The sequence below is a fragment of the Sapajus apella genome, unplaced genomic scaffold, assembly GCF_009761245.1.
Source record: "Sapajus apella isolate SASKATOON/1434 unplaced genomic scaffold, GSC_monkey_1.0 scaffold112, whole genome shotgun sequence".
Taxonomy (NCBI): domain Eukaryota; kingdom Metazoa; phylum Chordata; class Mammalia; order Primates; family Cebidae; genus Sapajus; species Sapajus apella.
Window position 1 is genome coordinate 4,590,875 of NW_022437052.1, and position 24,155 is coordinate 4,615,029.

The 24,155-nt window shown below is 46.4% G+C and overlaps 1 protein-coding gene across 22 annotated transcripts in view; it reads right to left on the reverse strand.

The window, feature by feature from the left end:
- Window positions 1-24,155, reverse strand: part of SUN1 (Sad1 and UNC84 domain containing 1) — a 58,885-nt gene that overhangs the window by 28,852 nt on the left and 5,878 nt on the right. For 20 of the 22 annotated variants that reach the window (XM_032259906.1, XM_032259903.1, XM_032259904.1 and 17 more), the window contains exons 2-6: window positions 13,782-13,878; window positions 6,357-6,545; window positions 3,844-4,028; window positions 2,811-2,837; window positions 2,534-2,707 (exon numbers count right to left, since the gene is read on the reverse strand). In XM_032259906.1, the coding sequence (XP_032115797.1) occupies window positions 2,534-2,707; window positions 2,811-2,837; window positions 3,844-4,028; window positions 6,357-6,545; window positions 13,782-13,858 (652 nt within the window). In that variant the 5' untranslated portion in view covers window positions 13,859-13,878. The remainder of the gene's footprint in view (window positions 1-2,533; window positions 2,708-2,810; window positions 2,838-3,843; window positions 4,029-6,356; window positions 6,546-13,781; window positions 13,879-24,155) is intronic. The other 2 variants (XM_032259905.1, XM_032259891.1) reach the window with 1 other exon arrangement.

Here is a 24,155-nt window from a genome sequence, read left to right on the forward strand (position 1 = left end):
TTGGGAGGCCAAGGCAAGTAGATCACTTGAGCCCAGGAGCTCAAGGCCAACCCGGACAACATGGCAGAACCCCATCTCTACAAAAAACACAAAAAATACCTGGGGGTGGTAGCTACTAGGCAGGCTGAGGTGGGAGGATCACTTGAGACCAGGAGTCTGAGGCCTCAGTGAGCTGTGATCATGCCACTGCTCTCCAGTCTGTGCGACAGAGCAAGACCCCATCTCAAACAAACAAACATTGAAATGTCATGGAAGGTTTTAAAAGAGCAAAAATATGAAGAATTGGCCAGAAGGAAAGGGACCTGCATCCTACTACAGGAGACAACCACTAGGGCCAGCCGTGGAGGACGGCAAGTGAAGGGGCACATCATAAGCGGACAAGGCCAGTTCTCCCTCTAGCTTGTCTACTCTGGAGAAAAGCTTGCACTGTCCACAAAGACATACGTACAGGGAAACATCCAAAGAAACAACGTTTTTAATGGTGCACAAACATAAAAACTCTGAATGTTCACTTAGAACCTAAAATTTGCTACAGCCATAAACAATACTGTACAGGCTGCCAGCATAGTGGTTCATGCCCATTAATTCCAGCACTTTGGGAGGCCGAGGTGGGCGTTATCACTTGAGGTCAGTCAGGAGTTTGAGACCAGCCTGGCCAACATGGTGAAACCCCATCTCTACTAAAAATACAAAAATTAGCCAGGCGTGGCGGCGCAACTCTGTAGTCCCAGCTACTTGGGAGGCCGAGGCAGGAGAATCGCTTGAACCCCGAAGGCGGAGGTTACAGTGAACTAAGATGGTGCCACTGCACTCCAGCCTGGGCAACAGAGCAAGACTCCATCTCAAAATTTTTAAAAACTGTACAGGCATCAAAAAGAATAAAGTTAATCTCAATTAACATATAAAATGAAAAGAGATGCTAGACTGTGCATGCACTGTGATGGCATTTAAGGAAAGACAGAGCCAAAACCACATAGTCCTGGAGGTGCATAAAGAACCCTGGACGGCACACAGCACTGGGGGAAGGCTGAATGCTGCTGAGTCACACACTTTAAAATTGTTAATGGTTAATTTCATGTTATCTGAATTTTACCTAATTTACAAAGAGTAAGAATTCCCACCCAGCTATCATTAGCAGTGGTTCCCTCAGGAGGAGATGGATTGGGTTAGGGGGAAAGGACTTATTTTATCTATACTACTGAAAAATTTTACAGTGAGTATTACAATCAGTACATACATAAAAACAAAATTAAGAAAATGTGGAGGGAAAATTTATACTTCAGGAAAGCCATAATTATTTTAAGTATGATTATGCAAACAATTTACACAATCTGACTGTAAGAACGTAGAGGGGAAATCTCTGGAAGTGTGTTTTTTTCCTGTTGTGGCACCTTGTAGGTGATTTTCATTTTCTTTTTGTGTCTCTCTGATTTTCCAATGTTCTTTGATAAATATGTTTACTCTAATACAGAGCGATACACTAGTGTGGGCTGCACAAGTCCTGGCCCTCGTCTGAGAGGCCAGGCAGGTGTGAAGCCCAGAGAAGCTTGTCTTCTCCCCCAAAACACCCAAGTTCAACGTCCCCTGGGACGTGCCATGAGTTTTGGGAAGCTACAACCCACACCACACCAATGCCTGTTCCACCTAAAGATACACTCAACTGCACGGCTAAGCTTGGGCACTGACCCCCAGCATACTGCCAGTCATAAAGAGACACACTCACTACAACATGTGTGCGAAGCCTTTGGAAAATAGCATGTTTCTGTAGGTTCTCTCAATTATCTGTGAACCTCCTTATTCTGCCATCATACAGTTTATGGAATGTGCTTTTATTCTAAGAAAAATGTTATGTTCAGCCCATCAATGGCATGCTTCAAAACACAGCCTCATTAAACCCTGAATACACAAAATCTTTGTGCGCATCGCATAAACTACGTGAGGCCTCACATGCAGCACTGGGCAGAGCCCTAGGGTACCAAGTGCTCGGGGAGGCAGGCAGCTCACACCTGCGTCAGGTGCCTGGATTCAGCTCCAGGCCCCACACCTGCCTGTGAGCCTCCTGAGCTGGCTAAGCCCCAGTTTGCTTATCTGCAAAAAGGGGGCTGCCGTGATCATACATGAACAGTGCCTGGTGCAGAGTGGGCACTCAGCAGTGCCGGTATACGTAGAAGAACCCAAGCAAGCACCGTGCTCAGTGAGGGAAGCCCCTGTGCAGCCTTGCTCCTGCCCTTTCCCTTCCCTTTCATACCTTCTTACTATGCTGTATTAACACTAGCAGTGTCCATAACACCACAGCAGACACAGCCACAAGTGAGGGCCACGAAAACAAACAGTAAAAATAAGATGCTAGAAATCTCAGAAAGGGCTGAAAAAGGACAGGCAGGACAAAGCTGACTTGGGGTGTACTTCTTAAGCTTTCAAGAGATAATTTTGAGTTAAATCTCCAATATGAATAGTGCAGACACTAAAGCTCATAAAAAGGAAATATTAGGACAACACCTCTTTTTCTGAGTTTTAAAAGAGTGAGACTTACGTTTTTGATTCCTGTCCCTAGAATAAACTCTCGACAAGGGGCTGCGGGCTACGGGGCGTGCTGTGAGCGCATCCTTGCGCTCGGAGAGCATGCTGCATTTGCTGCAGGTGTAGCCGTTGTGTGTGGCAGCAGCTGCCAGGTCCCCGTTTCCCTGAATGGCAGCTTTATGTCCACCTAAAGTTTTCAAAAAGTAGATGGAACCTGTTTATCACAAACTGCAGATACTTAACTAAAACTTCTGTAATGTGTATGAAAGTAAAAGGGCTAAAATAATTACCTTTAAGATCACCATCATCATCAAGACCTTAAAAAAAAAAAAACCACATATTTTTGCTGTTGAGCTCAACTTATCAAATAAGAACAAAACCCATTCTTAAAAAAATGTAAAGGTTACAATGGTTAATAAATCAGCATTGTGACACTGGTCATGGTTTATTTCCTAAAATGCCTCCAGATATATGAAGATACTATCTTTTGACTGAAGGTGAAAGCTTATCTTTGGAGAAAATAGAGACAGACAGCAGCACACACACCACCTGACCTAAGGAGGTAAGCAGAACCCAAGGGGAACGAGAGGAAAGGCTATCTTCTCACAGCCCGCTCAGGGAGGCAGAACCTCATCAGCAGCAGGAGATGGCTCTCTGTTGCTTGGTAACCACTCTTACCAGCTGAGCAAAACAGAAAAAACACGAATACCAATGCTTCCCAAAATTAGCACACATGATCTCTGGAACTAATCTGGATCTTCTAATTGTCTCAAAAGGGCCAACCAGAAGATAAACCAAATGCAGATGAGCAACTGCGTGCCCTTTACCAATCTTCCCTCCCCATGCACAGCCTTGAGACCCCACACTCTCAACAGCCAGGCTGTGGCTCCCACTGCCCAGACCCCACATCAGCCCAGTCCGAGAGCTGATGCCTCACCCTGTAACTCTCTCTCACAGCCCTCTAACCCTGGCTGCCTCACTGCTTAGAGTTTTCTTGAAAACACACTGGTAAGTTTTTATACTGCCTTTGTTCAAACATCCCACAAAAGTAATGCATTTATAAAAACAGAGTCATCAGATGACTACCTGCTGCTTCATCTCCCCATCTTGTTAGCATAACCCAATGACAGCATAACCCAATCGAGAAGGTGCACTTGGAAGCAACTTCCAAGGTGCATCTTGATCAAGTCTGAAACCTAACTGATGCTTCTCCCAACCAGTCACACAGCAAACAGATGGCCTAGCCACAGCCTCCCTCTTCCCAGCATAATCTGAGAAACACCCCAGCCGTAGGTGGGCGATCTGCATCTCCCAGGGACTCACCCCAGAAGTGGTCCACCGTGGTCTGCTCACGAATCCAAGACTCGTCCAGTACAGGAGGCTGTCGAGTCACAGCGTCCTGCAGGATGGCAGTGCTGCTGTGGCTGATGCCAGAGGATGTGACTTCCCTTGACACGTGGTTGATGCTAAAAGCCGATTTGTTTGTGCTTCTGCACTGTTTTGCTGTTCTAAAAAGAAAAAGAACAGCAAGTTTACAGATCTTTTCTAGCAAATACAAAATGATTACATTTGACCAACACAAACTCTTCATCTGGGAATAAACACAGCATTTAAGGCAAACCATTTTCTTATGCTTTTTCCAATGCAATGAATCAATTAATATAAAAAAGGAGTTTTTAAGCAGGGATCCAAGAACTTCCACTAAAATTGTAAACACAAAATAGTTTCCAGGTTATTTTGGGCACTACAACCCAAAAGTGGTTAAAAGCTAACAAACTAAAAATAAAAATGAACTGAAAATTAAAAAGTGATTTATAAATGTAATCCTCCCCTTTTCTAAAAACTATTTCTAAGTCACTGGTAAAGATGGAATTGTGTTAAGTACAGCAAGAATACGTGGTCATAAAATAATTTCTGCATTCATATTTGCCACAAATGACAAAAGGAAAGCCCTCAGAAGTAAACACCCTCTGAATGTTCACCATCGTCAGTTTGGGGGAACCTAGGACAATGAGTAAGATCCTCCCCTACAAGGAAGCATGGGAGGTGAAAGGCTGCAGTTACACGGGGCAGAGGGAGGATGATGGCCACGGGAGCCCAGTGCAGCAGCACACCTGCTCTCCACGTCACCAGGAGGAGGAGACTGGGCTGCTGTGCAATACTGGTAGTTGCATGCTTGTCACGGAGCTATGCAACAGGATCTGCTGGTTCTCTGCTGCATCATGAACTGACACCTGCGTCTCTAAGGGTGAGGTTGGGAATCTAACTTTGTGGAAAGTCAACTCCCTGGATGATTGTGATGCCTGTGGAAGCTGCAGGCTGGAGCCGCCATTCAGACCCCAGTCCAGCTCTCCACCATCAGCCATTCCGCTCTTAATAGCCACCACCTTCCTTCTCGAGAGAAAGACCACTGGAATGGAAACTCTTTGTTCTTACATGCGCAACATAAAGCTGTCACTTTTATTATCCCTACATGGCACAAAGATCTTGCAGACTTTTGATCCTTCTTGGTACAGAAGTGGTGATGGGCACGTGGAGAGTTCAGAGATCAAATGAACTCAACAAACACAAATACACGTAAATAATCTAAACAATGTATTTGTCAGTTAACACACAAATTTTTAATAAATTTGAAGAATGAATTGGGCCAGGTGCAGTGGCTCACACCTGTAATCCCAGCACTTTGGGAGGTTGAGGCAGGCAGATCATCTGAGGTCGGAAGTTAGAGACCAGCCTGGCAAACATGGCAAAACCCCGTCTCAACTAAAAATACAAACATTAGCAGGGTGTGGTGGCGGGCGCATGAAATCCCAGCTCTTCAGGAGGCTGAGGCAGGATAATCGTTTGAACCTGGGAGGCAGAGTTTGCAGTGAGCCAAGATCATGCCACTGTACTCCAGCCTTGGTGACAAGAGTGAAACTCCATCACACAAAAAAAACACACACACACACGCACGTATTAGCCAGGCACAGTGGTGCATGCCTGTAATCCCAGCTACTCAGGAGGCTTCGTGCAGGAGAATCGCTTGAGCCCAGGAGGCAGAGATTACAGTGAGCTGAGATCACACCACTGCACTCTAGCCTGGGTGACAGAGTGAGACTCTGCCTCAAAAAGAAATGAACTGGACATGGAAATCGTCCACAACACCATGTGTAATCTGTAAGGTTCCTTCCACCTTAAACATGTAGTAAGACAGTTGTGACTCAGCTCCCACCACAGGACCACGAGCTTCCAGACCTGAGTGCTGGCACTGCACATGCAATGTCCCAGCAAATAACTTGAAACATGAACAGCAGAACATCAATACTAGACAACCCACAAAGATTCCAGAGTTCCTTTCAGTCTTTTTAAGACAGTCTCTCACTCTGTTGCCCAGGCTGAAGTGCAGTGGTGCAGTCTTGGCACATTGCAACCTCTGCCTCCTGGGTTCAAGCGATTCTCCTGCCTCAGCTTCCCAAGTAGCTGGGATTACAGGCACCTGCCATCATGCCTGGCTAATTTTTTGTATTTTTCGTAGAGATGGAGTTTCACCACATTGGCCAGGCTGGTCTCGAACGCCTGACCTCATGATCCGCCCACCTGGGCCTCCCAAAGTGCTGGGATTATAGGCGTGAGCCACCGCGCCCGGCCTATCTTTATTTACATCCAAACTACCACTTTATATGGCAGGTTTGTGTCTGTACACACACACACACACACACACACACACACCCCCCCCCCCCCCCCCCCCCCTTAAGCTCAAGAGAGAGGGTGTGGCTTTACAGAACAAAAAGTATGGAAGCTTGGTTTTAACTGGTGTTAGAGATCAGGCAAAGAGGAACTGCAGCGGTGCTCACCTGGCCACTCTGTTCTTTAGGGAGACGATGTTGCTGGCACAGCCGTCGACACCCGCAGCCTGACCATCCCCCGGGGTGCATGCTGTTGCGGCCAGGCGCAAACTACGGCGGGACATCCGTGGAGAATCAAATACAGGGTCCAATTTGTGCTCAGTCTCAAAATCCAGAGCATCCGAAGAATAACTGGAACTAGAAGGAAAAAACTCGTCAGAGATAAGCCCCCATTCCGAAACAAAATGAACAAATAATAAACCGAAAGTGCAACATATTGTGAATTTTCAAGAGCAACTATGACTATGTGACAACTTCGCTCTAAAGCAAATGTACAGTGGCACAGAGATCAGCCAACATCAGCTCCCAACATCTGCCCCAGCCACTCTTGCTTCACATCAGATGAAGGACAGCACACTTCCCAGATGCTGAGGTACAGAGCCTACAACTCACCCTAAGAACTGCCTGAGGGCATGTCCCCACTTGATATAAACACATCAGAGCATATCTTCTAGTAAACACGATGCAGATACGCAGTTAGGACATGAGATTTAATCCAATACACCAGCGCATTTTTGAACGAATCCACGTAGGAGAGGAAACCAAGTGACCGAGCCATCAACACTCCCCTTCTAAACTTAGAATTTGTCTAAACCCACACCTTGAGACAAATTCAAAAACTGCTTTGAGCCTGTAACCAAAAAAGTCACTTCCAAAACCTTCCATATAATTATTCAATTAATTTAACTGAATAAACAGATGAGCCAGGCAAGGTGGTTGACATCTGCAATCCTAGCCCTTTGGGAGGCCTAGGCAGGAGGATGGCTTGAGCCTAGGAGTTTGAGGCTGCAGTGAGCTATGACTGCACCCCTGCACTCCAGCCTGGGCAACAGAGCAAGACCCTGTCACGTTCATGACCAACAGTAAGTTAATACAAACTGCTTCAAGTCTCCACAGGCAATTAAAGAAAGAGGTTCTTCTTTTACTTAGAGGTTGAGGTGGGGACAAGAGAGAGACTGCACTGGGCTATGCTGAATGCTGACCATGGGTACGAAGCTAGGCAAAATTCCAGTGTCATCTAAAGGAGGGTTAGTTTACTTCTAGCAGAGTATTTTACACAATTGTGATTCTAGTTTAAGAAAACTATCTTGGCCGGGCGCGGTGGCTCAAGCCTGTAATCCCAGCACTGTGGGAGGCCGAGGCGGGTGGATCACGAGGTCAAGAGATCGAGACCATCCTGGTCAACATGGTGAAACCCTGTCTCTACTAAAAATACAAAAAATTAGCTGGGCATAGTGGCGTGTGCCTGTAATCCCAGCGACTCAGGAGGCTGGGGCAGAAGAATTGCCTGAACCCGGGAGGCGGAGGTTGTGGTGAGCCGAGATCGCGCCATTGCACTCCAGCCTAGGTAACAAGAGCGAAACTCCGTCTCAAAAAAAAAAAAAAAAAAAGAAAAAGAAAACTATCTTATTTCAAATCAGAATCTGTCGTGTAGGTATGGACCAATATAATCACTACTTTCCATTCATCTGTTGACCTCTTTGAATTCTACCCTCCCACCACTACCCTCAGCCTCAAATCTAACTACTGGGTTTGAAGTTGAGATGGGATCCCTGCTTTCCAACACAAACCAGGAATGCTTGCTGGTTTGGGTAGAAAGGCGCAGGTGAGGAAGCTGTGTGGAAGGACACTCACGGCAGCGCTGTCACAGCAGAGGGATGTGGGGAAGCCACCCACAGGGGAATGGGCAGCAACACCGAGGCACATCCCTCTACACACGCTGCAGGGCCACAAGGAAACAGAGGACCTGCACGTGGTCACAGAAAGACTTCTGGGTACACTGTTCAACACAAAAACCTGGCACCAACCATGTTTATTTTTGTTTATTTAAAATAAACAACAAAATGCCACCAGGTACCCATCCACACACAGACACGTAAAAGCACAAGAGGCTCTTCACGCTGGCTACCATGGACAGTCAGGGGGCCTTCACCTGGAGCTGCACGGCACTGGACTTATCATCAAGGTAACATAGCCATGTTTAAAAGTCGGGGAGGGAGGAGACAAGGGGAAGGAAGAAAGGGAGGAGGGACCAGGAATTTGGGGCTTTGTCTTCAAAGACCAAAATTTCAAGTCCCAGGAGAAAGTAGGCACCCAAGTCAGGAAAGCTCCTGGGTCTCAGCCACTCATCTGCAACATCACGTGAGCTTGGGGGTCCCTGCCAGCCCCCTCATCCATAACATCAAGTGACCTCTCACAGTCCCTTCCGGCCCCGCTCATCCAAGGTATCAGGTGACCTCTTGGAGGTCCCTTCTGGCCTGCCTTATCCGTGGTATCAGGTGACCTCTCGGGGTCCCTTCCAGCCCCTCTCATCCACATTAGGTGACCTCTCAGGGTCCCTTCTGGCCCCCCTCATCCATAGCATCAAAATGACCTCTTGGGGGTCCCTTCCGGCCCCTCTCATCCACAACATCAGGTGAGCTCGGGGGCCCTTCCAGCCCCCTCATCCACAACATCAAGTGACCCCTCAGTCCCTTCCGGCCCCCCTCATCTGTGGCATCTGGTGACCTCTCAGGTTCCCTTCCAGCCCCTCATCCACATTAGGTACCTCTCAGGATCTCTTCTGGCGCCCCCTCATCCACAGCATCAAAATGACCTCTTGAGGTCCCTTCCGGTCCCCCTCATCCACAACATCAGGTGAGCTCGGGGTCCCTTCTGGCCCCCTCATCTGTGGCATTAGGTGACCTCTTGGGGTCCCTTCCAACCCCAGCACCCACAATTCCATCAGCACCACAACTCAGGTGCAGTTCAGGAAGTTCACAAGCCACCTCTGCTGGCAGGCCTAGACTGTGAACCTTGCTGCCATCCATAACATGGTTCCTAGAGACAGGTATGCCCAGAGCCCTGCAGGAGGACACCAGTGACCTGTGGAGAGGAGGACATGGATGCTGGCCCAGCACTGTCCCAGAACGCAATGCAGCTCATTAGGCTGTCATATTAAAGCACTTTATTACCTTTTCTACAATGTTTGGGGAAACACAAAATTTCAAACTAAGGTGTTCAGTACAGGATTAGAGAGAATTAAGTGACAGAACAAAGAAAAAAGACTGATGATGACACTGAAGATAACTTAAGAGATCTCACTCTCAAGAGCATGAGGTGTTAATGTCTTTCTCTCATTAGTTATGCATTGTTCTTTTAAACATGTGTTATTTAGATGTACTTTGTATCAAAAGACTGAAAAAAAAATTTGACTCCAATTGAAAACCAGAGACAAATAGGTACCAAGCATCCTCTGGACCCACAGCACCTGCCCAACAAAGGCATGCCAGGTTAGCTCAGCTCAGGTGTGTTGGACCGAAAGGGGTCTCAGACACTGACTCCAACCGCAGACCCCCGCTCACCCCAGCATTTCAGAGCCTCCATGACCTGGGCTTCAGCTCACAAGGGTTCCCCAGCCCGCTGTCCTGCTGCACCAGCAGCCTGGCACTCTCCCTGCCAGGACAGGGTGGGCCCCAATGCTCTCTCAAGGCCTGACACTCTCCCCGCTGGGACAGGGTGGACCCCAACGCTTTCTCTCAAGTTCCTCATGTTGCAGGTGCCAGTGTGTCTTCATCCGAGGTCCACAGGTCCTCGGGCCATCCATGTGTTGGGGGCCATCTGCGCCCGGCCCTCAGTGGCCCTCTCAGACTTCCTCCATGTACCCCATGTCTGAGGCCAACATCTCCTTCCCTCCACCTCTTGGTCTGTGTCGGGAAGGCCCTGCATTTTTCTTCCCAGTAAAACCTGATGCCATCAGAAAACTGCCTCCCCCTCAACCATGCCCATCCTTTCCCTCTGCAGGGGTTAATCTTACGTGTCAACCTGACTGGGCCTTGGGCACCCAGATGTTTGCTCAAACATTATTCTGAGAGTATCTGTGAGGGTGCTTCTGGATGACAGTAACATTCAAATCAGAATCAAAACACTGGGAAGGCAGACTGCCCTCCAATCCACTGAAGGCCTGGACAGAACAGGAAGGCTTTTGTTAAGAAGGAGGTCCTCCTGTGGGACAACCTGAAGTGGGAACACCAGCTACTTCCTGCCTTCAGACTCAAACCTAAACATCAGCTTTTCCAGGGCCTTGAGCCAGCTCACCTTCAAACTGGAACTATACAGTTGTTCTCTTGGGTATTGGGCCCCTGGACTTGGACTGGAACTTACACCATAGGCTGCTCGGAGTCTCCCCTTGCCAACTCAACCTGAAGATCTTGGGCCTTGCCAGCCTCCATCGGCGTGAGCCAATTCCACAAAATCAACCTCTTCCTATGCATGCACTCATATATTTACTCATGTTCTACCCTGAGGACCCTTCCTGCCTGCTGCGATGGGAAGAGGAGTCCCGAGCCAAGCCTGTGTGCTCTGGATGGAGTTTCTCCCGCCCTATTCTCTCTCTGTAGGAGGCCCTTCCTTGTTCTCCTATATCTTCAGCTTCTCTCTACTGGCTCCTGACCACCAGCATCTAGACACACCCTTGGCTCACCCCATGGTAAAAAACAAATTCCACTCAAAGCCACACCTCTCCACCTCCCCCAGCAGCCGACTGGTTGGAGCACCAGCTCCACTGGCTTCTTGCCCGGTGGACGCTCTGAAGTGGCTTCTGCCAGGACTTGCGGCCTCCAGGGCTGATTCACCCCATCTTCCTGACTGTCCAGCAGCATCTGCCTTTGCTGACAAGTCCCTCCTTCTGGAAACTCTCTCTTCCGGCTTCCACAGCCAATACTTCCATGAGAGGCTGGACGTTAAGACCCTCACATCTCCGGTGCCCTTGCATGGGCAGCAGCACATCAGGTTCAAGGGCTCCGGAAAACATCCTCTGATCCTGAAGCTCAAGGCAACCATCGCCAATGGCTGGATTTTACTGTGGGTGGGTCGAGCTGACAACATCAATCAGCCTCAACGCTACCAGAGGAGACACGCCAGACAGCACAGACTCAGGATGGTGACAGGAAGCTACATTCCATCTGTCACAGAGTCACGCCAATAAATTAACAAACCAAAAGATGACCAGACTTCCAGACTTACCTACCAGCTTACAAGAACTACAGATTGAGACTTAAGAGAGAAATCATCCAATGTACTATGAATATCCTGTTTAAGTTCATTTAAAAAAAATTAATTGTGAAAAAGAAAATTCAAGGATCTGGGATACTGGAACACTGACTAAATATATTAAGAAGCCCTTTTAAATTGCTGGGATGATACTGGTATTTGGGTTATTTAAAATATATCACCATCTTTTAGAGACTGGCTTTAAATAGTCCAGTGGAGTTTCAGGGGAACGTGAGAGAAAGTGTTGGGGCCCACCCTACCCTGGAGGGGAGCGTGCCAGGCCACTGGTGCAGCAATATAGTGGCTGAGGAACTCTTGTGAGCTGAGGCACTGGTCGTGGAGGCTCCACAGTGCTGGGTGGGAGCAGAGACCTGCATGCATCATTGTCGAAGCCAGTGGCCAGCAAGTGGGCTTGTCACTGTTCTGTCAACCAGCATAGTTTGTCATTTTCCAGAAGACAAAACAAATTTTATTTATTTTTTGGAGATGGAATCTCCCTCTCTCATCCAAGCTGGAGTGCAGTGGTGCAATCTGCTTCCCGGTTCAAGCAATTCTCCTGCTTCAGCCTCCCGAGTAGCTGGGACTACAAGCATGTACCACCATGCCCGGACAATTTTTGTATTTTTAGTAGAGACGGGGTTTCACCATATTGGTCAGGCTGGTCTTGAACTCCTGACCTCATGATAGTCCCTCAAAGTGCTGGGATAACACGCATGAGCCATTGTGCCTGGTCAGATATAGGCATTTTTTTTTTTTTTTTCTTTGAGACGGAGTTTCACTCATGTTACCCAGGCTGGAGTGCAATGGCGCGATCTCGGCTCACCGCAACCTCTGTCTCCTGGGTTCAGGCAATTCTCCTGCCCCAGCCTCCTGAGTCGCTGGGATTATTGGCACGCACCACCATGCCCAGCTAATTTTTTGTAGTTTTAGTAGAGACGGGGTTTCACCATGTTGACCAGGATGGTCTCAATCTCTTGGCCTCGTGATCCACCCGCCTCGGCCTCCCAAAGTGCTGGGATTACAGGCTTGAGCCACCGCGCCCGGCTAGATATAGGCATTTTTAAAACACTATTTAAAATAGGTCAGAAAAGCAAAAATAAATGAGTAGGAATCATGTTCCATACTGCACAGTCTGGAGGATGGAGCAGTCTCCCCCGAGCTGTCCCACCCATTCTGTTCTAACCGCTACAGGACTCTTACAAAACAGAATGTGTTGCTATGGAAGTATGATGTGACCTAGAATTGTGAATTAAAAACTCAATCATCAAATTGAAGAGCTGACTAATCCTGGTAAGAAGTATTTTTCTCAAAATATTTTCTAATTTTCAATTACATTTTCACCCTTTAGAAGATAAGACACTGAGGTTGGGCACGGTGGTTCATGTCTGTGATCCCAGCACTTTGAGAGGCTGAGTCCGGAGGATCACTTGAAGTTGGGAGTTTGAGACCAGCCTGGCCAACATGGTGAAACCCTGTCTCTACTAAAAATACAAGAACTACCAGGCGTGGTGGCGCACATCTGTAATCCCAGCTACTCCAGAAGCTCAGGCTGGAGAATTGCTTCAATCTGGGAGGCGGAGGTTGCAATGAACCAAGACTGCACCTCTGCACTCCAGCCTGGGTGACAGAGTAAGACTCTGTCTCCAAGAAAAAAAAAAAAAAAAAAAAGATAAGCCACTGAAAAAATTACACAAGCATTTTTCTGGTGCCTTAAACATCTGCTTGGGTACACAAGTTTTTCAACCTGCTGATCAAATCCTGGCCTGTCTAGTTGTATATTTTCCTTTGGCACTAACACATAATTTCATGAAATGCAAGCTTCATTTCAGTCACCCTTTCTATGTGGTAAACTGAAAACATGAGAGGCACGGCAGCAAGTCTTCAGACTCAAAAGTCTCACTTCAGTGGATCAGAATACGAATAAAAGCAGAAAACTCAGCCTCAGACAAAAGTCGTGTTCTTGAAACCCTGAGCTTCAATAGTGTTCGAGGAGATGCTTCCTTTCAAATGGCAAGTAATATTCCAGGTTATTTCTGTTAACTTAAAAATACCAAGCCATTGATAGACATCAAACACTAGCTATAACCAGAGACTTCTCAAGATCAAAACCACCTGGGTGGGGTCGAAGCCATCAAGCCACTTGTGATGACTAACCACAGTCACCAGGATAAACAAATTTGGAAACCAAAACAAGCTCTTAAAGCCATAAGATAAATCTTTTCCTTTCACCTTCAAAATACCACATGTAGTCGGTGTACTATCAAGTTCCTGTGATGTTCCATGCCACAGCAAAAGCAAGTGGGTATTGCAAGGCCAGGACGTCACGTGCAGGCGCACACTCACCTGAGCGCATACGTGTAGCCCGTGTTCTCCGGCACACACTGGGGAGGACTGTACATGTGAAGCCGAGAAAAATCCATGTTCAACACTTCAAACCATACTGCAGAAGGTGGGAAAGAAATGCAGAGTGTTTAATGGGCACAAATCCAGGGCAGTCCTGTCTTAGTCAACCTGAGCCGCCTACCTGCGACTGAACCCAGGTCACCATCAATGCTCTAAGGAAATACGGCCAGCAGTAGTGTTTTTACTTTTTGAAGAGAGGAAACAGTATTTCCATAGTTACAAGCCTGGGGCACTTCTATAATATCTACTCCCCTGGCGTATCCTGAAAAAGGACTGGTGAAACCCTCAACTGACTGACTAGTGAAACCAGAAGCACTTTCCAAGAAACATTGAAAGAAATTCAGAACTCTTTTCAAGATGTCTTTTGAAATCCTCACGGTGTCAAAATGTTCTCAGTCTTCTGAAACAAGTTTTTATTAACTAAAATAGAACTACCTGCTACTCTATGGCCAAGCAGCAGTGCACACGTTCCTAGATGCTGAAGTTCTCACAAGCATCCCAGAATCAGAAAAGAAACTGCAGGATGAATAATCAAAAAGCTTAAGGTACTATTTACACTTTTCCTTACAAGAAAACAGATTATTTTTTAGGTTAGAAAGTGTTCAGTATAGCCGGGCCTGGTGGCTCAAGCCTGTAATCCTAGCACTTTGGGAGGCCGAGATGGGTGGATCACCTGAGGTCAGGAGTTCAAGACCAGCCTGGCCATCATGGTGAAACCCCATCTTTAAAAAAAAAAAAAAAAAAAAGTGTTCAGTATATTGTTTCTCAGGTTGTCATCTATGATTTATTTGGAATGACTCACAACTTTCCTCCAGCTAAAAATATTCACAAGCACATACCCTGAAATTTTAAAAAATCCTCATAGTAGCAATGTGAATCATAATTGGTTGCTGAACTATCTGAGGAAGATATAATTAAAAATAAAGAACGTCCTGGACAAAAGATACTTTTGTACAAATGACTGAACTCCAGAAATCAAACCAAAAGTACTTTAATTCATATGACTTTCTTTGAAATGAAGTACCATAGAAATAAAGACCACTGTTGACTGGCCTGTAATCCTAGCACTTTGGGAGGCCAAGGTGGCCAGATCATAAGGTCAGGAGTTTGAGACCACCTTGACCAATACTGTGAAACTCTGTCTCTACTAAAAATACAAAAATTAGCCAGGATGGTGGTGGGCACCTGTAATCCCAGCTACTCAGGAGGCTAAGGCAGCAGAATCGCTTGAACCCAGGAGGCGGAGGCTGCAGTGAACCAAAATCGTGCCACTGCACTCCAGCCTGGGCAACAGAGCAAGACTCCATCTCAAAATAAATAAATAAATAAAGACCACAGTTTATATGTAAAAATTGTACTGCATCTATAAGTATCGGCAGGTATGACAAAACTCCTGCTTTTTTAAACACGTTTCAAAATTCTTCAGTTCAGGGACACCCAGCTCAGCACCGACCCAGAACACAGGTTCAGCAAGTACAATTCATTCTTACTTGGCATTCTATAAGCTTACACGTCAACGTCTTTTTGCAAATAAAACTATGATCGCTTAATCCAAATAATATTCGCTACCTGTTTAACTGTCTTTCTCACTTCTCTTCCTATTTTAAACAACACCTAAACCTAGATTCAACCACACACGCAGAGGAGCATGGCACAGGAGCAAGGCCTTGGCCAGGATCCAATCTAGGTTGCTCGCTCCACTGGTCTCTGCCCTCCACCTACCCTCCACGCCTGGGCTGCTGAGGTGCACAGGCCTGGCTGGCAGTCTCTGCAGAACCCAGCCCCACCTAGCAGCAATACAACAATGGGCTCTGCCTGCTCTGCTAAGCAATAACCCTATGTGGGGCTCAGTGAATGCCCACTGCTGCTCCCGCCCTGGATGTGGGAACACTGGGCTAACTCAGTAGTACTACAGATGCCCACTCCCACTCCCACTCTGGATAGGGGACACTGGGCTAACTCAATAGTGCTATGGATGCTCACTCCTGCTCAGATGTTAGGCTAATTTAGGAATAAGGCCATTAAGGGCAGCCAGGCCACAGAAAAGGAAAGAAAGGAAGTCAGGGATGGTGAGGAAAAGAGAGGTCACACTCCAGGTTCAGCAGGTGCTGAGGGAATACAGATTGGAGAGTCTGTGATTACAGACCCTTAATCTGTCTTCATCATTCTGATTTCACTTTTATAACACGTGAATTTTATGTTCCCTGGTGAAATGCATCTATGTATAAAACATGCAGAATCTATCATTTTCTTTATTTCCTAAAACTCTGAAATGAGGAAACAGGGCACCTTATTTACCCTGATCCAGTCCCGGCCTAATGACACCTATCTAGGATCTAGGGAAATGTTCTGGCCATTATCTCTCAGCCTAGAAAATAACCCCACCCCAACAAGCACTGAAGGCCAAGCTCACGCCAAGCAGAAACTTGTGAGGCAGTGGCAGCAGCTGCAGAGGCTGTGATCATGTGCCCCGGGTTCCTGAGCAGGTGCTCCGGGCTCTCCCATGTGCGCCAAAGGCCTGCTGCCTGGTGAAAGGCTCCCAGAGTTCCCCAACTCCCCTCCCCAACCCTGCAGTCTCATTCACTCCCTCCTTCCTCCTTCTCCCCTAACAGACTACAACATGCATTAGGAAGATTTTAAATTCCATCCTTAGTCCTTTAAAATCCAAGCATTAAATTATAAGATAAAATAAAATGAAATAAAGTAAAAAAAAAGGATTAAATGAAACCATGCACATCAGGCAATGCCTGACAGATGACAAGCACTCAGGCGTCAGCTGCAATTATTTTGAGAGTAAAGCGATATGGCCAATGTTTTAAATTTAAAAAAAAAAAAAAAGTTATTTTTCTTCTGGATGTGCAATTCCTGAGACAAAAGATTCAGTTACCCTGCCCTAAATGAAAGGCAAAGGTCTACCGATAAGTCCCACAGCTGGGACCCAGCCAGCAAGCGAGAGCCCCCATCCCTGCACATCTACAGGCAACAGGGCAGTTCTAAGACCAGCTCTGCCAACAGCCAGAGTACTTAGCATTTCCACAACAGCATTCCCAGTTTCCATTACACTGCTGCTAATTAAAGCCAAAATGTAACATTAGAGCCTTCCTATGTGAAGGGGAAGCTGCCTCAGTCTGCCTGTCTGAGAGACTCAAGGGAGATGTTTTTTTGCACTTATAATCTTATCAGTAATCACACAGTAAGTGAAAAATGGATCAAGGATGTTTTCAACGGCATCAGAAAAACCTGGAAAGAATCTGAAATTGACATTCTGCATAGATGTGTCACAAAGGCCCGTCGGCGTAACGCTCCTGCCTGCTGCATCCAGTCCCTTCCTGACTGCCCTGAATGTCACGCCTGGCATGACCTTGTCAGAGCTGTGTTCCGCATGAATATGTGTCCCTGGCCTGGTGGAGGGAGACAGACTAACTGGTACGAAGCTTTGTACAGGAAGCCAAGATAGGAGCTGGGCCGCAGAAAGCCCTAGGCGTGGGTTCTCAGGCTGGTTGGCTCAGCACAGGTATCCACAGAGGTGACGGTGGGAAAGTCCCTGCTGGTTCTGCTAAGAGATGGCTTCTGTAGGATAGATGGGCAGAGAGCCTTTGAAACTAGAAAAGCACACACCTTAGCAGATGGCAGCCAGGAGCACCATCTTTGGGGGAGAGAGAGCACAGCCTTGCATGTCACCCAGACAAAGTCTCTCCCTTTTATCTTGTGTTCGTTCATGGCCAAGAGAGTTTACAAGCTCACAAACACAGAAAAGTAGAGGCAATCTGTTTAGACTGCAAACTTTGGTTTCAAACCTATGGCTTAAGTTTTTTTACAAATATATACATCTTAGCAGGGTTTTAAAATTAGATAAGGCCAGGTGTGGTGGCTCATGCCTGTAATCCCAGCACTTTGGGAGGCTGAGGCACGTGGATCACCTGAGGTCAGAAGTTCGATACCAGCCTGGGCAACATGGTAAAACCCCGACTCTACTAAAAATACAAAAATCAGCCGGGTGTGGTGGTGTATGCTTGTAGTCCCAGCTACTCAGGAGGCTGAGGCATGAGAATCACTTGAACCCAGGAGGCAGAGGTTGCAGGGAGCCGAGACTGCATCACTGTACTCCAGCCTGAGTGACAGAGTGAGACTCCATCTCAAAAAAAAAAATTAGATAAGATTCTTCTTAAATTATACTAGGTTTCTCCTTTAATATCCTTTACCTCTTACAGTGTATAATTTATATTATATGGTAGACATGAAAATATACAGGATCATTTTTTTCTTGAATGTTTTGGTAAAAAATGGATTTTAGTCCTATTCCCCATTATCATTTGAGTCTTTACTATTCAGAATGTCTGTACTAATCTAGTAACAATCTAGAGAACATGGTTGAAAAATCCTCATACAAGGCTGAAAACAGGACAAAACTAAATGGTCTAGGCTGGCACAGTGGCTCACGCCTGTAATCCCAGCAATGTGAGAGGCCGAGGTGGGTGGTCTGATCACTTGAGGTCAGGAGTTCGAGAGCAGCCTGGCCAGTACGGTGAAATCCTGTCTCTAAACTACAAAAATTAGCCTGGTGTGGTAGCAGGCGTCTGCAGTCCCAGCTACTTGGGAGGCGGAGGCATGAGAATCACTTGAACCCAAGAGGCAGAAGTTGCAGTGAGCCAAGATCACGTCACTGCACTCCAGCCTGGTGACACAGTGAGACGCCATCTCAAAAAAGAAAAAAAAAAGGCCGGACGCAGTGGCTCACACCTGTGATCATAGCACTCTGGGAGGCCGAGGTGGGTGGATCACCTGAGGTCGGGAGTTCAAGACCAGCCTGGCCATCGGGGTGAAACCCTATCTTTATTAAAAAAAAAAAAAAAAAAAAAAAAAGAAAACCTGAGGGGTTCTGAAATAAAATCAGCACACCATCTTTTCTTAGGAAATGCTTTCAGCTCTGAAGAAAACTGGAAAGGCAAACTTTAAAACCTGCCATCAGCACTTCCCTTCAGCCTAGGAACACCAACCGCTATCACCTAGGTATTTTGATAGTTATTTTCTATGAAACACGCATCAACGATGGAATTTGCTGCAAAGGCATTGTGCTTACAGACATTAGCCGGATGCTATAGGCCACATTTCCTGTGCCCCAGCATTCGTCACTGACAACGTGGTCTGAGACTGACAAGGAGCCCAGTGTGATGCAGCATTCCCATCAGAAACCATGGGGACCTGCCCACATGGACCCTGCAAGCCCTGGTTTAAAATGGCAGCCTACCTCCTGAAACAACAGACAAACCTACCACTCAAACCTGCAACTCTCTGTGAGTCTGTCACTGATCCAAGGGAGGGGGACACACAGGTCCCTCCTCTCAGAGCACCATCTGCCACAAGCTCCACGCCCACCGGGACACCCGGAGCTGCAGCTCCACCTGGCGGGGCAACGATGTTTCACCAGATCTTCCCTCAGGGCCCTTCCCAAGAGACACCGCCAAGGGCATGATGAGCACACAGGCACACACACTCAGGCACACATGCTTGCTCCATCCTCACTCTGGCTAATCCTTAAGCACCCCAGGGCGGGGTTGTTGAAGGGCAGCTTGCCTGACATCAGACAGTTCATTTCTTTATCTTTCTTATATATGCATTTTTAAGAGGCAGGGTCTCATGTTGTCACCGGGGCTAGAATGCAAGGGCACAATCACAGCTCACTGCAGCCTCTATCTCCTGGGCTCAAGCGGTCCTCTCGCCTCAGCTTCCCAAAGTGTTGGGACCACAGGGGTGCGCCACGGCAGCCAGTGAATCTTTTTATTTTTTTGTAGAGACAAGGTCTCTCTATGTTGCCCAGGCTGGTCTTTAACTGGGCTCTATCTTCTGGGCTCAAGCGATCCTCCCACCTCAGCCTCCCAAAGTGCTGGGATTACAGGCATGAGCTACCATGCCCAGCTCAGTTTGTTTCTTAAATCCACTGTAAATAATTATTTAAAATTAAAATTCTGAAAAAAAAATCAGTACTAAATGGTAATGTAATTATTGTGCTTAGATCTTCATCCTATTAAAACTAAATAATGTAGAGACTAATAAAAACATTATTTTGCCTGTAGATTTAAAAAAAAATAAAGAGAAACTGGCTTAGAAATAGATGTTTTCCAAAGATCATGCTCATGTAATTACTTCTACAACATAACAAACAAGAATTGGCATTGCCTCTCTAATTACATTTTGAGGAAGAAAAACGATTTTTGGTTTATGAAAAGTGGATGATTTACACTAAGTGACTGAGAATCCTTAAAAAAACTAACTGATTATTCAAAACATATCAGAAATAAATGTCTGTAACCTAAAAATATTTGAAAGGGCTGTATGCCACATATTTTATACTTGCGTACATATACCGGTGAACATGCTTTTAGTACTTCTAGAAAAATCACACATGAGCCGGGTGCAGGGGCTCATGCCTGTAATCCCAGTACAGGCCAAGGTGGGTGGATCACAAGGTCAAGAGATCAAGACCATCCTGGCCAACATGATGAAACCCCGCCTCTACCAAAAATACAAAAATTAGCTGGGCGTGGTGGCATTTGCCTGTTGTCCCAGCTACTTGGGAGGCTAAGGCAGGAAAACTGCTTGAGCCCAGGAGGCAGAGGCTGCAGTGAGCCGAGATAGTGCCAGTGCACTCCAGCCTGGCAACAGAGCAAGACTCCATCTAGGGCAGGGGGTGAGGGGGTAGAAAAAAATTTAAAAAAAAAAAGACTCCATCTAAAAAAAAAAAAAGCCTGGGCACGGTGGCTCACAACTGTAATCCCAGCACTTTGGGAGGCGAGGTGGGCAGATCACAAGGTCAGGAGTTCAAGACCAGCCTGGCCAATACGGTGAAACCCCACCTCTAAAAAAAATAAAAGAAAAATAACACACTAGATTCAAGTCAATTCGGGGGAACGGAACTTCTACTTGTCATTTAACCCCTTTTGTGCTGTTTAAAAATTTTTTTAAAGAGCAGGTATTAGTTTTATCATTTTAAAAATTAACGTAATAAATGTCACTTTCAAAAAGAAACACATTTTATCTTCATTTGTGAGGTAGTACAGGCAGCCAGTCTGCTGGGGTCCAATTCAAGGTCTCCCACTGCCTTAGCTCTGAGGTGTGGACAAGTCCACTGTCGCTAGAAACAGAATCTGCTCCTTAGAGCACCACTGCAGGACCCAAAGCGGACATAATTATCTAAGCACAATAATTACATTAACATTTCCCACCTCCCAGCACACCCCATCAGCAGCAAAGCATATCAACAGATGGTTCCTAGCCAAGATGCACTGTTTCTTCATTTGTTTTGGAAATGATGAAACAACAGGCAAAGGTAAGCATGCCCATTTAGCCTGTAAATCAAGAAAACAGCTCTGAGGCTGGGCACGGTGGCTCGCACCTGTAATCCCAGCACTTTGCGAGGCCAATGCAGGCGGATCATGAGGTCAGAAGATCAAGACCAGCTTGGCCAACAAAGTGAAACCCTGTCTCTATTAAAAATACAAAAAAATTAGCTGCACACGGTGGCGCATGCCTGTAATCCCAGCTACTCGGGAGACTAAGGCAGGAGAATCCCTTGAACCAGGGAGTTGGAGGTTGCAGTGAGCCAACACCACACCACTCCAGCCTGACAACAGAGCAAGACGCTGTCTCCAAAAAAAAAAAAAAAAAAAAAAAAAGCAAACAGCTCTGAGTGTCAAGAAAAACAAGAACTTCTACCAGAAGACCAATAATCAAGTGCGCACATCTCCTTATGATAAGGGTGCTGGATCTTTTTAATAAAAACCCCATTTCCTCTTGCAAAATGGTGGTCATCACTGTGTTTCAGCAAAAGCCCAAGGCCAAATTATTTAGTTTGTAAACATTATGGTAAAGGATTTTTTTTTAAGGAAGACAGAACTATTAGTTTAAATAGCTTCATTGTATTTGCTTCAAACCTAGAGTGCACTAAATTTCCTTATAATCAGTACAATTAGAAGGACTGCCGGAAATGTCTACTGGAACAACTCGTCTGCAACCAGTGGCCTTCAGGCAATGATGTGCCGCTGAAGCCACTCTCAGCATGCTCCTCCTACAGAGCCAGCGCTGTGTCTGGATCCAGAGTCTCACACAGCTTTCATGTGCATTTCCTTAATTATCAGTGACTTGAAACATCTTTTCATGTTTCTCAGCCAGTTGCATTTCTCATCCTGTTAGGGGATCTGCCTTTTTCTGTTTTACAGGACCACATACACATAGGATATGAATACATAGGCATATGCCAGGATATTCCTGTCCGTAACTTCGCCTAGGTGACTTTGGCCACACCATGTCTGGTCTTTCCCTTCCCTCACTCACGTCCTGCTTCTCAGAAAGACTGTCCCTAAGCCAAGAATAGAAGAATAGTCTGCAGTGGATTCGACTACTCTTACTGTTTTGACGTTTACATTGCAAGCCGTTAATAAATCATGTAACCCATCTGTGATTCCAGTTTGTACACAGGCATCCTTTTATTTTCTGTTGAGCATTTCCGCCTGGACGACCCACAAGTCAGGCAGGCTCACAGATCCAAATCACACAGAAAGCTGGCTCCTCCCTCTCCAGGGTACGTGCCCCACCCCCACCTCTCCATTCCTGCCCGACATGCCATCTCTGGCTGGCTCCCTGCAAGCGCCCGACCCATCTCCCTGGCTCCAGTCTTGCCTCTCAAGCCAATCCTTGAGAAAACCACCTGAATGATCCACCTACAGAGAAATCTGCCCGCCTCATTCCTGCAGACTCCCACCATGGCTGCCTGCGCACATGGCCCAGTGCAAATGCCCCCAATTCTCCCTCACTTCCCATCCATGCCTTAGGATCCACCATGGCTGCAGGAAACCCTATCCTTCCCACCCATTTCCATGCCGCTCCTCTGCTCTTTCCTTGCAATGAGGGTCCTCCTGAGGTGCCCTCCTTATTTCCTAACCCCCATTCCCCATCTCCTTGGTCTAGTTACACCCCAAACTCTGCCAGCTAACTTCTCCTCACACTTAGTATTCAGCAGAGATACCACCACCAGGAAGCTCCCATGGGCCTCATCCCATCCCAGTTACTGCCAATTCTAGGGCTCACTGGTGATCACCACTAATACAAATCATAATGATTCTTTCTTGATGAGTCCTTCTTTCCAAGTGGCCCTGAACTGAGGGCAGGAACTGTGTCTTAGTCACCTTCAGCTCTAACCCATGTTTGCAGAACAAGTGAATGCTACATGTGCCTAGAAGGCAGGCAACCCCCACACCACGCACCTTGCTCACTTTGCCACTAAGCTGACAATCCTCCAGTCTCCACCACTCTCTACTCCTTACCTGACTACGCTCCTAGAAAAATCCTGTACAGGAATTCATGCGTGGCCACAGGGTCGTGTACGGGAATGTGTGCGTGGCCACAGGGTCACGTGTGCTTGGGCATCTTTGTTCTTCCTCCCAGTACATTCGGACCGTCACATGTCTCCTTGTCTAACTGAAACAGGTGTGTCAGCTGCTCCACTCCCAATAGTAACTAGGAACAGCAGTCTCAGGGCCCGCATGTGCTGCACACATGTCCATACCACCTCTAGATCACCCTGCTAGTGCACACTATTCACTGTGCTAATGGTGAATACTTTTTAGTACAGAAGAGGTTTGTAACAAGTAAAGACATAATAAAGTCATCTGTTTTTCATATTGCAGATACAGCTCACATATTCCAATAATATTAAAAATCAAAATAAAGGGAATGACTAAGAACAAAGCCACCAAAGGGCTGCTCTGTGTTCAAACTGCACATGCCCTGGGGATGTCTCCCTTCCCACTGGGACCCAGAGAACCCAGCACCTGGATGTGATGACATTCACACTGCTTGTCTGAGATCTGCAGTTTAATTCTGTACAAATGTCAAAAGTATCTGTCATACAAATATTACTACCTAAACTAAAACTCACAACCTACAGCCATTCATGGTATGCCCCTAAGCAACTAAATGAAAACCAAAGTACCAACAGAACAAGCATGCTTAATTACAGATACAATTTAAACTGTAAAACTGACTAATGAATTATAAAAGATGCTTAATAGAAACAATTAAAATATACAATTATAATAAACAATGTATTATAAGAAGCAACATCATGTTCTGGATTTTTCATCTGTTACTTCCTAGTTTATTTCATCCCAGTGGAAGCAAACTGCTTCAAATGCAATCCAGCAGGCCTGGTCTCCTCTATCTATAAATCAAGTGGGTGAGCAGTCCAAAATAGCAACGAGCTCCACATTTAGGCAGCAAGGGGAAGAAGAAAATGAGAGCAGGCTTTCAATCAACTAA